The sequence below is a fragment of the Rhinoraja longicauda genome, chromosome 3 (assembly GCF_053455715.1).
Source record: "Rhinoraja longicauda isolate Sanriku21f chromosome 3, sRhiLon1.1, whole genome shotgun sequence".
Classification (NCBI taxonomy): domain Eukaryota; kingdom Metazoa; phylum Chordata; class Chondrichthyes; order Rajiformes; family Arhynchobatidae; genus Rhinoraja; species Rhinoraja longicauda.
In genome coordinates, this window is record NC_135955.1 from 29,857,321 (window position 1) to 29,871,861 (window position 14,541).

The following is a 14,541-nucleotide window of genomic DNA, read 5'->3' on the forward strand; positions in this document are numbered from 1 at the left end:
CTCGTGCCAGTGGAAGCTTTCTCCTTATCCACAGAATCATTCATCATTTTAAGACCCATTCCTTCTCTCCAGAGATGGTGCCTGTCCCGCTGAGTTACTCGAGTTTTTGTGTCTATCATCATTTTAAGCATCTCTACTAAATAACTGTCTCAGCCCTTGGAAGCTACTTCTAGCTCTCTGTACACCCCTTATCCCTGGGATCATTCACTTTTGCAGCTTCACTGGATCCTTGACTTAGTTCCCAAAGTCTGATGCCCTAAAACAATCACGGCACTCTCACACACAGGTAATCTATAAAAGATCAAGAAGAATTTGTGGAGATCAGTCAAAAAACACAACAGCATGAACCTATATTAGATTCAGAGAGAGATTGATTTAAGTTTTGCAACAGTAACATAAATAGTGGAGAGAAGGCTTTATAAGACCTATTTTTTAAAATCCGTATGAAATGTCCAGTGGGCGGCACGGTGGCGCTGCGGTAGAGTTGCTGCCTTACAGCGAATGCAGCGCCGGAGGCTCAGGTTCGATCCTGACTACTGGTGCTGTACTGTACGGAGTTTGTATGTTCTCCCTGTGACCTGCGTGGGTTTTCACCGAGATCTTCGGTTTCCTCCCACACTCCAAAGACATACAGGTTTGTAGGTTAATTGGCTGGGCAAATGTTTTAAAAAAATGTTCCTAGTGGGTGTCGGATAGTGTTAATGTGCGGGGATCCCTTGGCGGCGCGGACCCGGTGGGCCAAAGGGCCTGTTTCTGCGCTGTATCTCTAAATCTAAAAATCTAAAGGACATACCTTGAGAACAGTCACTTCCAATCCAGCCGGGGTAGCACTGACAGGAGCCATCAATGGGGTTACATGTTCCATTGTTAGTGCAAGTGCAGGGTCCAGTACAGCCCTTTCCGAACTTTCCACTGGGGCACACTGTAAAACAAAATAAAATCTAAAATACAAAATCAGCAACCCTTTCTTTAAAATAAAAATGAATAAATCACCTTAAGATTACAGATAGTTGCAGCACACTTACTGGCCAAAATGGAGGTAATTAAGTACTTAATCATACCTGGAGATCGTACACTGCGGCAACTTTGATCGAATAACATAACGTGATATAGAATTACTGCTTGTTCATTGCATTTTGAACGATAAATAATTATTCTATACTTGTGAGCCTGTGGTTTTGATTTTGAGCCCCACTTGCTCTAGTTTGCAGAAACTCTGTTAGATAGATTTTGTTTGCTGCCAAGCCCTAACCATCCACCAAATCATTAGCTTCAGGACAGAGCAAGATTCACTACTTTTATTCATTACCATTTCCCAATACTTGTATTTCTTAGCAGTGTCCACTCATGCATTTACTGGATGACATTATAGAATGCCCTTTGTTACTTTACAGAACTATGAGAGAAACAAGAAACCATAATTAAAGGAGCAGAGAGATTTTGGAGGTAAAATGGGAAATTACCAACTGAGGGAGGGAGGAAGATCAGAGAGAAATCAGAAAATAAGGATGGGAAGAGCCATGGAAAGAAGCTGATGAAAATCAGTGAACATAGTGAGTGACGGGTTATTAGGACTTGACGTGAATTTTGATTCAGGAATTAAAGTGCTGGGTGAGCTGAAGGCTATAGAGGGTGGAAGGCTGGTAGCTGACCAGGAGAGAAAACCCTACCTCTGCACCAAATGTGCAGGCGATAAAACTATTACCGCTGTTCATCGACATACCTCACAGATCAACATCAGGACGCATGCAAACAGAACTCATGCGCGAAGATTTCTGGTCCGGGTAGAAAAGAGGAAAATACCTTCATTGCACAGAGCTCCTGTGAAACCAGGCAGGCAGTCACACTGGCCGGTCATATGGTGGCAAGGCCCAATGCTATGGACACAATGAGGACAGGCTTGACTGCAACGATGCCCATAGAATCCAGGAGAACAGACTAGAATGGAAAGTTAACTGGTCACATTACATTAACTCAGTGCATTTGACAGAAAAAACAGCACTACCAAGTCTGATATCACTTTCAGTTAAGTAAAACAACATGGGAGCTATTGTAAAACAAAATTTGAAACAGAGGCACATGAGAAGATATTAGTGGACAAGATAGACATTGATTGGGTTCACTGGGAGACGTAGCAAAGGTTAATGCCAATTAGGGTTGCCAACTTCCTCACTCCCAAATACGGGACAAGTTGACGTCACCACCCCGCGCCCCACATAACCTCACCCAGCCAGCGGCCACGTGCTCCCGCTCCACCAATGGCGGTGGCCAGGGCCGGGAGGCGGGTTGCTACGTACCCTCCGTTAGGCGGCGCCCAGGCCTACACTGTCCAGAGGTAGACACAGAATGCTGGAGTAACTCAGCGGGTCAGGCAGCATCTCAGGAGAGAAGGAATGGGTGACTTTTCGGGTCGAGAACCTCCCTCAGTCTGAAGAAGGGTCTCAACCCGAAACGTCACCCATCTTCTGCTGGACCTCTATGAGGCAGGAGGCGAGGACTTCGCCATTGACCATGAGGGTGATGAAAGTATTCACAAACTGAAGGAGAAGGCGAGGAAGATGAAGGGGCGAGGATTTGGCTCCGAGGAAGGCGCTCGCTCAAGGCTGCGAGAAGACTACAACTCCGTGGAGCAAGACGGCGACGAGCCAGGCCCTCAACGCTCGGTGGAGGGGTGGATCCTGTTTGTGACCGGGGTCCATGAGGAAGTCACCGAGGAGGACATCCATGACATGTTTGCCGAGTACGATGAGATGAAGAACCTGCACCTCAACCTGGACCGGCGCACCGGATACCTCAAGGGTTACGCTCTGGTGGAGTACGAGACCTAGGCTAGAAGGAGGCGCAGGCAGCCATGGAGGGTTTGAATGTGTTGGAGATGGCCGGGCAGCCCATCAGCGTTGACTGGGGCTTTGTCGGGGGGCCCCCTAGGGGCAAGAGGCAGAGTGACCGCAGGAGAAGCTGGAGCCCAGACCGGTAGCGTCACTGAGCCGGGACGGAGTGCGGGGCGACCGGTGGGACGGAGCGGCCCGCACAGTGCCGGGGACTGAGACGCGCCCGCAGATCGCCAGGCCCAAACTGAGCCGTGCATTACAGGGGCTGTTTAATCTCAGTCGGGACTGTTGTGGGGCTGGGGAGAGGGTGGGGAGGGAAGGGTAAGGTTGGCCTGTGCAAAACAACACTCAGAAATAAAGTTAAAAATACCTAAAAATCTTCAGTCTGAAGAAGGGTCTCGACCCGAAACGTCACCCATTCCTTCTCTCCCAAGATGCTGCCTGACCCGCTGAGTTACTCCAGCATTTTGTGTCTACCTTCAATTTTAACCAGCATCTGCAGTTTTTTCCTACAGTGTCCGTCCGGGCCTACAGCGCCCCCCGGGCCTAATACGGGACAAGGGCGGTCCCGGGACAAACCAATTTAGCCCAAAATACGGTATATCCGGGCTTATACGGGACAGTTGGCAACCCAAAAGCCATTCCCAAATACAACAGGCCTGATTTGTGGTACTAAATTTCAGCCTTAAGATTCTAACTACAGGCAAGTTCCTGCTGAATTTCTGCAGTTAGTTCTGATACTGAAGTTAGTGGCTGGATTTCTTACTGCGTTGGCAGGTAGCTCCTCGATATCCTGGTGCACACTTGCAGGCCCCATCATCTGGAGAGCAGGAGGCTCCATTCTTGCAGTTACAGGGCAAGGTGCAGTTTGGCCCCCAACGCCCTTCGGCACACACGCTATCACAGTGAATCCCTGCAAATACAGAGCACCAGGAGTCACAGTCAATGAGAGCAGCACTGGAGTTCAACTCCAACAGAACACGTTCAATCTGCACCATCACGGTGCCCGAGTGATTGTGCTTCTGACATTAGTGCCTGCGTCACCCAAAAAGCAACCACAGTGAAATCTCCTTCCCTCTACTTGTACCTCCCTTTACTGCTGCAGCAGTTAGCGCTGCTGCATCACAGCGTCAGCAACCCAAGTTCAATCCTGACCTCAAGAGCGTTTCATTGTCATCTGCATGCTCCGGGACCAGCGTGGTGAAATTCCTATTTTTTGCAGTTTTACGGGTACGTTAAACACAAAAACACAACAAATAAATGTCGAATAAAATATCAGTTACTCTAGGTGAGCCAAATTAGGTAGTGCAACTTTAGTACTGCAAAGTCATAGTAGTTGGGTGTTGAGGTAGCACCGTGGTTAAGGTTGTGCAGGGGGTTCAAGAGTTTGATGGTTTGATGGTCGATGGGCAATGTCTGCCTGTTTCTGCTGTCTGTGTGAAACTGAGGGTTTTCTCTGGTTACTTTAGTTTCCTTCCACGTCCCAATTATACTTTGCTGTTGAGATGGGTGGTAGGACAATCACGGGGGAGTTGGTGAGCATGTGAGAGAAGGAAATAAATGAGGGAATGGGACTGATGATGGGAATGTTCTGAGGGCTTGGTTAGACTTTGTGGGCCATAAAGCTTCCGTGTCGTCAATAGACAATAGACAATAGGTGCAGGAGTAGGCCATTCAGCCCTTCGAGCCAGCACCGCCATTCAATGCGATCATGGCTGATCACTATCAATCAGTACCCCGTTCCTGCCTTCTCCCCATACCCCCTCACTCCGCTATCCTTAAGAGCTCTATCCAGCTCTCTCTTGAAAGCATCCAACGAACTGGCCTCCACTGCCTTCTGAGGCAGAGAATTCCACACCTTCACCACCCTCTGACTGAAAAAGTTCTTCCTCATCTCCGTTCTAAATGGCCTACCCCTTATTCTCAAACTGTGGCCCCTTGTTCTGGACTCCCCCAACATTGGGAACATGTTATCTGCCTCTAATGTGTCCAATCCCCTAATTATCTTATATGTTTCAATAAGATCCCCCCTCATCCTTCTAAATTCCAGTGTATACAAGCCCAATCGCTCCAGCCTTTCAACATACGACAGTCCCGCCATTCCGGGAATTAATCTAGTGAACCTACGCTGCACGCCCTCCATAGCAAGAATATCCTTCCTCAAATTTGGAGACCAAAACTGCACACAGTACTCCAGGTGCGGTCTCACCAGGGCCCGGTACAACTGTAGAAGGACCTCTTTGCTCCTATACTCAACTCCTCTTGTTACGAAGGCCAACATTCCATTGGCTTTCTTCACTGCCTGCTGAACCTGCATGCTTCCTTTCATTGACTGATGCACTAGGACACCCAGATCTCGTTGAACTCCCCCTCCTCCTAACTTGACACCATTCAGATAATAATCTGCCTTTCTATTCTTACTTCCAAAGTGAAGAACCTCACACTTATCTACATTAAACTGCATCTGCCATGTATCCGCCCACTCACACAACCTGTCCAGGTCACCCTGCAGCCTTATTGCATCTTCCTCACAATTCACACTACCCCCCAACTTAGTATCATCTGCAAATTTGCTAATGGTACTTTTAATCCCTTCGTCTAAGTCATTAATGTATATCGTAAATAGCTGGGGTCCCAGCACCGAACCTTGCGGTACCCCACTGGTCACTGCCTGCCATTCCGAAAGGGACCCATTTATCCCCACTCTTTGCTTTCTGTCTGTTAACCAATTTTCTATCCATGTCAGAGGATATAAACTTAGCTTTGATCAGGTACTTCATCACTTACATGGCTCAGTGTCAAATTGTGCTGATAGCCGCTTATGAGAAGCACCAGGAGACATTTTACCATGCTAAAGCCACAAACAGGAACAGAAAATAAGGAAAATGTTGTCCCTCACAAGGCAAATCATAAACACCCTGGAAACGGAGGTACCGTGATTCTGTTTGTTCCGCAGGACATCATCTGGTTTCCAGGTGGAGGAAATCTATTTAAATAATACTTAACCCCATCATCCCCACAATAATCATAGTCTCACAGAGATACAGCACAGAAACTGGCCCTTCGGCCCACAGTCCATACCAACCTTAAGGATAAGGGGGAAGTCTTTTAGGACCGAGATGAGAAAACATTTCTTCACACAGAGTGGTGAGTCTGTGGAATTCTCTGCCACAGAAGGTAGTTGAGGCCAGTTCATTGGCTATATTTAAGAGGGAGTTAGATGTGGCCCTTTTTGCTAAAGGGATCAGGGGGTATGGAGAGAAGGCAGGTACAGGCTACTGAGCTGGACGATCAGCCATGATCATATTGAATGGCGGTGCAGGCTCGAAGGGCCGAATGTCCTACTCCTGCACCTATTTTCTATGTTTCTATGTAACCCTCAACACCCAATTCCACGAATCCTACATTAATCCCATTTTTATTTTACTCACATTCTCATCAACTCCCCCTAGATTCTCCCTCTAGACACCAACACACCAGTTGACAATTAACGTGCGTTCTGGGGATGTGGGAGGAAACTGGAGGACCCCGAAGAAACCCACGCGATCACAGGGAGACTGTGCAAACTTCACACACAGAGGTCACCTGAGTTGAGGAACCTTGTGCTGTGAGACAGTGGTTTTACTAGCTGCACCACTGTGCTGCCCAATCCTTGGTATTAATATTTCTAACAGGGAGCTTGACTAAAGGCTTATGTTCATGGTGCTTTCAGTTTGCTAATGCAAGAATGCACTGTAGTCAATAAAGGGATTAACAGTTCCAAATAAAACTCTTGGAAACAGGGAGAAAGGAGCTGCCGCATTAGGGATGGGAACACGGGATCGGGATAAGGCTATTCGGCCTCCCGAGCCTCTTCCATCATTCAATGAGATCACAGGGATATTCAGAGTTGTTTTTGTGTGATTCTTGATAAGTTAAAATCACTTCACACATGCACTGCTAATGATCCAGCAATAGCTCGATGTACCAGGAAGGAGAGCGTGGAGCAACGTGACGACTATCTTGAGATGGTACATGTTGTGTGCAGCACTTTAGTTCCAAAACTATAAAGATCAATGTGATGAACATGTGGGACAAATTACTCCAGACTCCATCAGCAGACTTGTCACATAATCTGCAGCATATTAATAAAACCAAAAGTTTCTGCAATAAAAACAATCTTGTCGCCTTTTTTATTTTACATCAATCACTGAATGCCTCTCTTTTTAAAATGGAATGCCAGTAAACATCCATTTCAGAGTTTAGACCTTATTGTTTCCACTGGCGTTACAATCGAGCCTGTCTTGTTACTGAATGAATCATTTGAGCACAGCTGATGGGAAAGCTGACTAAGTCCCACAGAAACTACGATGTATTATGTAACAGCGTAAATAAAGCAAATTAGTGAAGCACGATTATTTGTTAGCAAAGCAGCAGAGTTTTATTTTCTGCAATAACTAATGGTTCCCCTCAATCTTTAGAATAAATCTTATCATTTAAAATTTTTTGTTACATTTAATATGTATACTTTTCACTATCTTCAGAAGGAAGATCATTCTGGAGACTATTCTAGCTCGTTGTCCCACTGAGCAAGTACAACCCTGATGGAATGGAATGCCAATGTAAAGGACAAAGAGCGCATTGAGAGTCTTATTCGTTGCTAGGCAATTCCTCAGTGCTGCAATAAACTTCAGCTCAGGCCGAGCTCTTGAAAAAAAATGCACATTCGTTCTGTGCCCATTGCTTCACACGTGGGGCACTTAAGTTTAATTCAGCATTCATCCGAGCCCGTTGTGACTGGACCTGGGTCAGAGGTTGTTTTCTGTGAAATCACAGACGGCCACCGCTTTTAGCTTGCTGTTACTTGGTGGTGGCACCCACCTGGAGGGGGATTCACCACCAAGACCGAAAAATATGCTGCACATTAGTTCTGAACGATCGAGCAGGCCGGGGCCCCAACACTCAGGGAACTGGAAAGCTGAGGGACTTCCCAGAAGGGTTTTGAGGTTATGAAAAGGGGTTTGTTATGTTAGACATAAAAAATATGCTTCCACTTGTTGTTGGCGGGGGGGGGGGGGGGGGGGAGGGAGGACTGGGGAGGGAGGGGGGGGGGAGGGAGGACTGGGGATCAGAAAGGAAAAGATAGACACTTATAAATCTAATAGGGAACGCAGAACACTTACAGAGTGTTGGTAAAACGTGTCCCTATCATGAGAGGTGGATTTAAGGGGAAGTAGCAGAAGCACAAGCGAGAAAGGATTAGAAGGATCTGCTGATTGGGGTAAATGAAGAGGGATAGGAGCAAACCTGTGTGGAGCTTTGGTAAATCCATCTACCAAAACCAGGCCTACGCAGTGCGGAGAATCATATGTTTAAATAAATAGACACCTGGTACCAAAGAACTCGGTCATGTGCACATCAGATGTAATAATTTCTGTTAGGCCTGAAGAAGGGTCCTGACACGAATCGTCACCTATCCATATTCTCCAGGAATGCTGCCTGACCCGCTGAGTTACTCCAGCACTGTGTGTCTTTTGTTTTGTAAACAATCATCTGCAGCTCTTTATTTCTATATAATAATTTATTCTTTAAATTCCAAATGTAACACGTCGTGCTTCAGCAGATGTAATAAATCACAACAGAATTATTTGTTTTTTGAAAGTAATTAATTTGGATTGTAACCCATACTTAGGACAAATGGCCACTTTATAAATTAATTGTTTCCCTTGCCAGTTAATTCCCATACCTGGTTGATGTATCCATTAAATGTTTTGTTTCATGAAACTGAATGCAACTAGGCTCCTAGAAATGGATATTTTCCATCCATGTGCAGTCACATTGGAATCAGTGATGTAAAATAAATCTATATTATTTTAATGAAGAGACTTCACACAAGTGGGTTGGATCAATGGAGAGTTATGGGGAATTTGGGTAACTGAGGCCCAGTGATGTATCAGGCAAAGCCAGGTTAATAGAGTCATATAGTCAGAGAGTCATACATACATCAAGGAAACAAGCCCTTTGCCCCAAGTCATCCATGAGACCTGTTTTTAAAACTGTGCTCGTCCCATTTGCCTGCATATGGCCCATATCCCTCTGAATCTATGTACCTGTCTGAGGGATTTTGAAATTGTAATTGTACCCACCTCTACAACTTCCTCTGACTGCTTGGTCCACATATGTACCACCCTCTGTGTGAAGAATTTGCCTCCCATGTCTCTTTTTAGTACCTTCCCTCGCACCTTAAGCCTATGGTCTCTAATTCTGGACTCCTCTACCTTGGCAAAAAGACTATGACTATTCACCTATGCCTCTCTTATACTTCTACACGGTCAACCCTGAGCCTCTGATGCTCCAGGGAAAAAATGGATCCCATGTAATGCATCTTTCTGTACCTTGCCCAAGGCCTTGCTGAAGTTCATGTAGATAACGTCCACTGCCCTGCCCTCATCAATTCTCTCAATGACTTATTCAAAACACTCTGGCCAAATTTCTGAGTCATGATTCCCCATGCGCAAAGTTGTGTTGACCCTCCCTAATCGGCCCTTGCCTATCCAAATCCTGGTAGGTTGCATTCCACAGGACCCACTCCAGTAATGTCCGCACCACTGATGTCAGGTTCGCAGGCCTGTGTTTCTCTGGCTTGCCCTTGCAGTCCTTCTTGATCCCAGAAGCCTATACCTATACCCAATACAGGCCTCCTTTTATCTTACTAGGGTCTCAATATCCCTTGCCAACCGGCACTGCCAGCTTTGCCCTTCACTCTACAAACGCATGATGTCTATGAACACTTTCAATATCACCTTTAAAATCCTTCCACTTGCCAGATGTCCCTTAACCTGTAAGCAGCATCTCCCAGTCAATTATGCAAGTTCCTGTCTAATACTTTCACAATTAGCCTTGCCCGAATTTAGGACCTTAACATGCAGACAGGTCCAATCTTTTTTCAAAAATATTCTAAAGCTAATAAAATGATGATTATTACTGGCCCCAGTGTTCCTCCTCTGACATTTCAATCACTTGCCTTGCCTTGTTCTCTTTAAGGATGTCCAAAGTCTTAGTTTAGTTTAGTTTAGTTTAGAGATACAGCGTGGAAAAAAGTCCTTAGGCCCACCGAGTCCGCACCGACCAGCGATCACACCCTTACACTAATATTATCCTACACACTAGGGACAATTTACAATCTTTTACCGAAGCCAATTAACAAATGACATCTTTAGAATGTGGGAGGAAACCAGAGCACCCGGAGAAAACCCACACGGTAACGTACAAACTCCGTGTAGACAGAACCCGTAGTCAGGATTAAACCCTGCCTCTGGCCCTGCAAGGCAACAACTCTACTGCTGCGCCACCGTGCCACCTCCATAGTCACCTTGTCCTCTCTAGTAGTGCCATCCATATATTTTTAATAAAACTTTCCCTGACACACCTAAGAAATCCCATCCCATCACTGTGCACCTTTGCATGATGGGACTCCCAGTCAATATGAGGGAACTGAAAATCTCCTACGATTGCGATTGGATTATACTAACAGCTATCAACCTCAAAGCAGCACTTCGCAAAATGGTTGCCCTTCCCAAAATGACTGCCCTTCTCAAAATGATTGCTCTTTGCAAAATGGTTGCCCTTCTTGAGCCTGCCTCCCTTTTAGTCACTCCTCACACTGGACACGGCTTTTAAATGCAGAAAGAGGTCACAAGATTCCAGTATTAAATACTCAAATTTCAGGCATCACCATTCCTCCTCCCTTACACTCCTGTCCCGGTTGGATGGACCTTTCTCATGTCCTCGGGGTTCCTCTGTTGGTGAGCCCCTGCTCATTAGTATTAGAGAGTGTAGAGATTTAGAGTTCAGAAGGAGGGGTTGAGGGAAAGATTCCTGAGATTGGAGCCTTAGGTGCTAGAGAAGTCAAACCAGCAGTTAGAAACACAATATAAATCCAGTCAGGAAGTACCCCAGAAACTGTTGAGTCATAGAATCATATTGCAACATATAGAATCATATAGCATGGAAACAGTTCCTTTGGCCCAACTCATTCATGCTGACCAAGACACCCATCTATGCTCGTCCCGTTTTCCCACGTTTGGCCCATTTCCCTCTAAACCCCGTGAGAATGTGGAATTCTCGCTCACAGGAAGGCTGATAGCAGTGTTGTATTTCAGGGGAAACACTTGAGCGAGAAAGGAAAGTAAGGAAATAGTGCTATTTCTCAAAGATTTTAGGCTCCAAGCACAGGCCCTTCCAGCCAGCACTGCCATTCAATATGATCATGGCTGATCATCAAAAATCAGTACCCCATTCCTGCTTTCTACTCATGTCCCTTGATTCATATAGCCCTAAGAGCAACAGGTTGTGTGAGTGGGCGGATACATGGCAGATGCAGTTTAATGTAGATAAGTGTGAGGTTATTCACTTTGGAAGTAAGAATAGAAAGGCAGATTATTATCTGAATGGTGTCAAGTTAGGAAGAGGGGATGTTCAACGAGATCTGGGTGTCCTAGTGCATCAGTCACTGAAAGGAATCATGCAGGTACAGCAGGCAGTGAAGAAAGCCAATGGAATGTTGGCCTTCATAACAAGAGGAGTTGAGTATAGGAGCAAAGAGGTCCTTCTACAGTTGTACCGGGCCCTGGTGAGACCGCACCTGGAGTACTGTGTGCAGTTTTGGTCTCCAAATTTGAGGAAGGATATTCTTGCTATTGAGGGCGTGCAGCGTAGGTTCACTAGGTTAATTCCCGGAATGGCGGGACTGTCGTATGTTGAAAGGCTGGAGCAATTAGGCTTGTATACACTGGAATTTAGAAGGATGAGGGGGGATCTTATTGAAACATATAAGATAATTAGGGAATTGGACACATTAGAGGCAGGAAACATGTTCCCAATGTTGGGGGAGTCTAGAACAAGGGGCCACAGTTTAAGAATAAGGGGTAGGCCATTTAGAACGGAGATGAGGAAGAACTTTTTCAGTCAGAGAGTGGTGAAGGTGTGGAATTCTCTGCCTCAGAAGGCAGTGGAGGCCAGTTCGTTGGATGCTTTCAAGAGAGAGCTGGATAGAGCTCTTAAGGATAGTGGAGTGAGGGGGTATGGGGAGAAGGCAGGAACGGGGTACTGATTGAGAGTGATCAGCCATGATCGCATTGAATGGCGGTGCAGGCTCGAAGGGCTGAATGGCCTACTCCTGCACCTATTGTCTATTGTCTATTGTCCATAAATCTAACTCCCTCTTGAATACATCCAGTTAGTTGGCCTCCACTGCCTTCTATGGCAGAGAATTCCACAGATTCACAACTCTCTGGGTGAAAAAGTATTTCCTCATCTCATTTCCTAAATGGCCAACCGCTTATTCTTAAATTGTGACCCCTGGCTCTGGACTTCCTCAACATATGGAACATTTTTCCTGCATCTAGCCTGTCTATTTGCTTAAGAACTGTCACTGACCTGTCCAACCAGCCAGACAGCGGCAATGCCCACTGGTAGGGCGACATCCATCAGCGTGACTGCAGTCGCAACGCTCAATGCAATTTATTCCGTACGAGCCGTCCTGGTAAACAAACAAACATATGTTATTGTCTGAGAAATTAAACCCCTCGTGTTAATGTCAGTGAAATTAAACCTCTCATGTTAATGTCGGAGAAATTAAATCGAAGAAATAAAAAACACTGGTCAAAACCAAGCACATTAACAAAATTAGGGAAAGACCTCTGGTTGTGATATCAGGAGATGTGATATCATTGCCTTCACCTCAAAGAGCTACTGAGCCTATCCGAACTGGGATTTAAACATTTGCTGGACAAAGGGTATTAAGGATTAAGACTGATAATTGGAGGTTAAGGATAGAAGCCTCCATTTCACTATCCTTTGAGCCACAATAATCCAACTTAAAGCAAAACAGGCTCAAGGAAGTGGAAGGCCTCTTCCGATTACTATTATCCAGATTGCACCCTGAATTCCAATTCCAAGGATGGGCAGATCACCATGGACGCATGCTGATGGTCAAAGTTGTTTGATGGCCAATGTCCCCCTTCCTATTGTCTCGGTGTCTCATACTCATGCAAAGGAGGGCGAGTTAGCATCTGGAAGGTGGCCACAAACTGCAACATAAAAACAGGTGATGGCCATTTCCTCGAACCTAGACCATTATTCAATGAGAACATAACTAATCCACCACCTCAACAACGCTATCCGTTCCGATTTCTATGATTCTCCCAGCACACAGAAATCTATCAATCCTACTTCCCTAATGTGCTCAATGACTGGGCATCCAGAGACCTGTGGAATCCAATAGTTCAAATTCTTCGAGTGAAGAAGTTTCCTCTCTCAATCCAAAGTGTCTGACCTCTTACCCCGAGACCTTCTCATTCGGAATAATCTTGCTGTGGAAACAACCTCTACTCTCTCTTTCAAAGAGGTAACATTTGAATGAGATTATCATTTGAAATTCAAGAGAAAATAGTTCCAGCCAATGTTTAGGATAATCTCTTGATCTCAAGAAATAATCTGATTTTGTTGAGACCAAAGAGCGACAATATTCTGTGAAGTAAGTATGGCCAGCAATATAGGTGTTTATAAAGAAACTAAATGCTAGGTTGCTATGTTGAACGCTGGCCCAAGTGTATCTAATTAAATTCTTACACTTATGGATATTGATTAATGCACATAAAAAACAGTTCCAAAGATTGAACTCATCCAAGGACTTTGTTCTTTCCTGTGGATCTTGTAAAGCTGGTGCTAAAATGTTTTAAAGCAGCATTTCATTAATGAAGGTAAGTTACAGGATGAGATATTAGTTAAAATCAAGCTGAAAATAAGATAGGTGAACAACGATATTAAATCAGAAGATAGACACAAAAAGCTGGTGTAACTCAGCGAGAAAGGCAACATCTCTGGAGAGGAGGAATTGGTGACGTTTCGGGACCCAACTCGAAAACATCGCCCATTCCTTCTCTCCAGAGATGCTGCCTGTCCCGCTGAGTTACTCCAGCTTTTTGTATCTGTCTTCGGTTTAAACCAGCATCCGCAGTTCCTTCCTAAACAATGTTTAAACACTTATATTTGTTAAATTAAGTTGTTACTACCTGAATAAGGTGGTTAGTAAATAATTCCCAGTTACTCTTCTTCAATTCCTGGTTGGTGCCTGGATATTCGTGGTGACATTCCAAGCAGTGCCCAGTCATTAGTGATTAGTACTCGAAACGAGTGTAAGTTTTGGCTATTGTTGAATTGATTTCTTTCTAACCCAAAATCGTGAATGGGAGAATCTTGAGAGTGTTGTTGAATTTAACAAATCAACAATAATCCAATTTAAAGCAACACATCTGATGAATTTGTAACTGTATCCCTGAATCTGGATGTTCTTCGATGCCGTGGATAAGTGTACCCATTTTCAGCTCAATTGCAGGATGCGGTGATGGCAAGCACCCTACACCCTACCTGGCATGGATGTACACATTTATACCCTCGCCATCCTGCTGAACAAGTGCAGCTCCCATCCACAGCGTTACAGGCTCCTCCATTTGCACAGTGACATGTTGCGTTGCATCCAAGACCCCATTTACCTCGAGGGCAGGGAATCGAACAATCCACCCCATGCCAACCTGGCGGGATCAAGGAAAATATAATGTGCATTGCAACAGGTCAGGCACACATTTATGTTATCAATAAATTATCTATGTAGCAAGCTATCTTCCCAGCAAAACACAAATGAAAAAAACAAAAGAAATACAGACTAAAT

The 14,541-nt window shown here is 45.2% G+C and overlaps 1 protein-coding gene and 1 pseudogene across 1 annotated transcript in view; one reads left to right on the top strand and one right to left on the bottom strand.

Moving 5' to 3' along the window:
- The window catches only part of megf10 (multiple EGF-like-domains 10), a 158,269-nt gene that overhangs the window by 20,277 nt on the left and 123,451 nt on the right, over positions 1–14,541 (bottom strand). The window contains exons 12-16 of the mRNA XM_078395540.1: positions 14,241–14,404; positions 12,249–12,351; positions 3,598–3,744; positions 1,804–1,938; positions 794–922 (exon numbers count right to left, since the gene is read on the bottom strand). Of these exons, the coding sequence (XP_078251666.1) occupies positions 794–922; positions 1,804–1,938; positions 3,598–3,744; positions 12,249–12,351; positions 14,241–14,404 (678 nt within the window). The remainder of the gene's footprint in view (positions 1–793; positions 923–1,803; positions 1,939–3,597; positions 3,745–12,248; positions 12,352–14,240; positions 14,405–14,541) is intronic.
- Positions 2,460–2,977, top strand: LOC144611251 (RNA-binding protein 8A pseudogene; annotated as a pseudogene).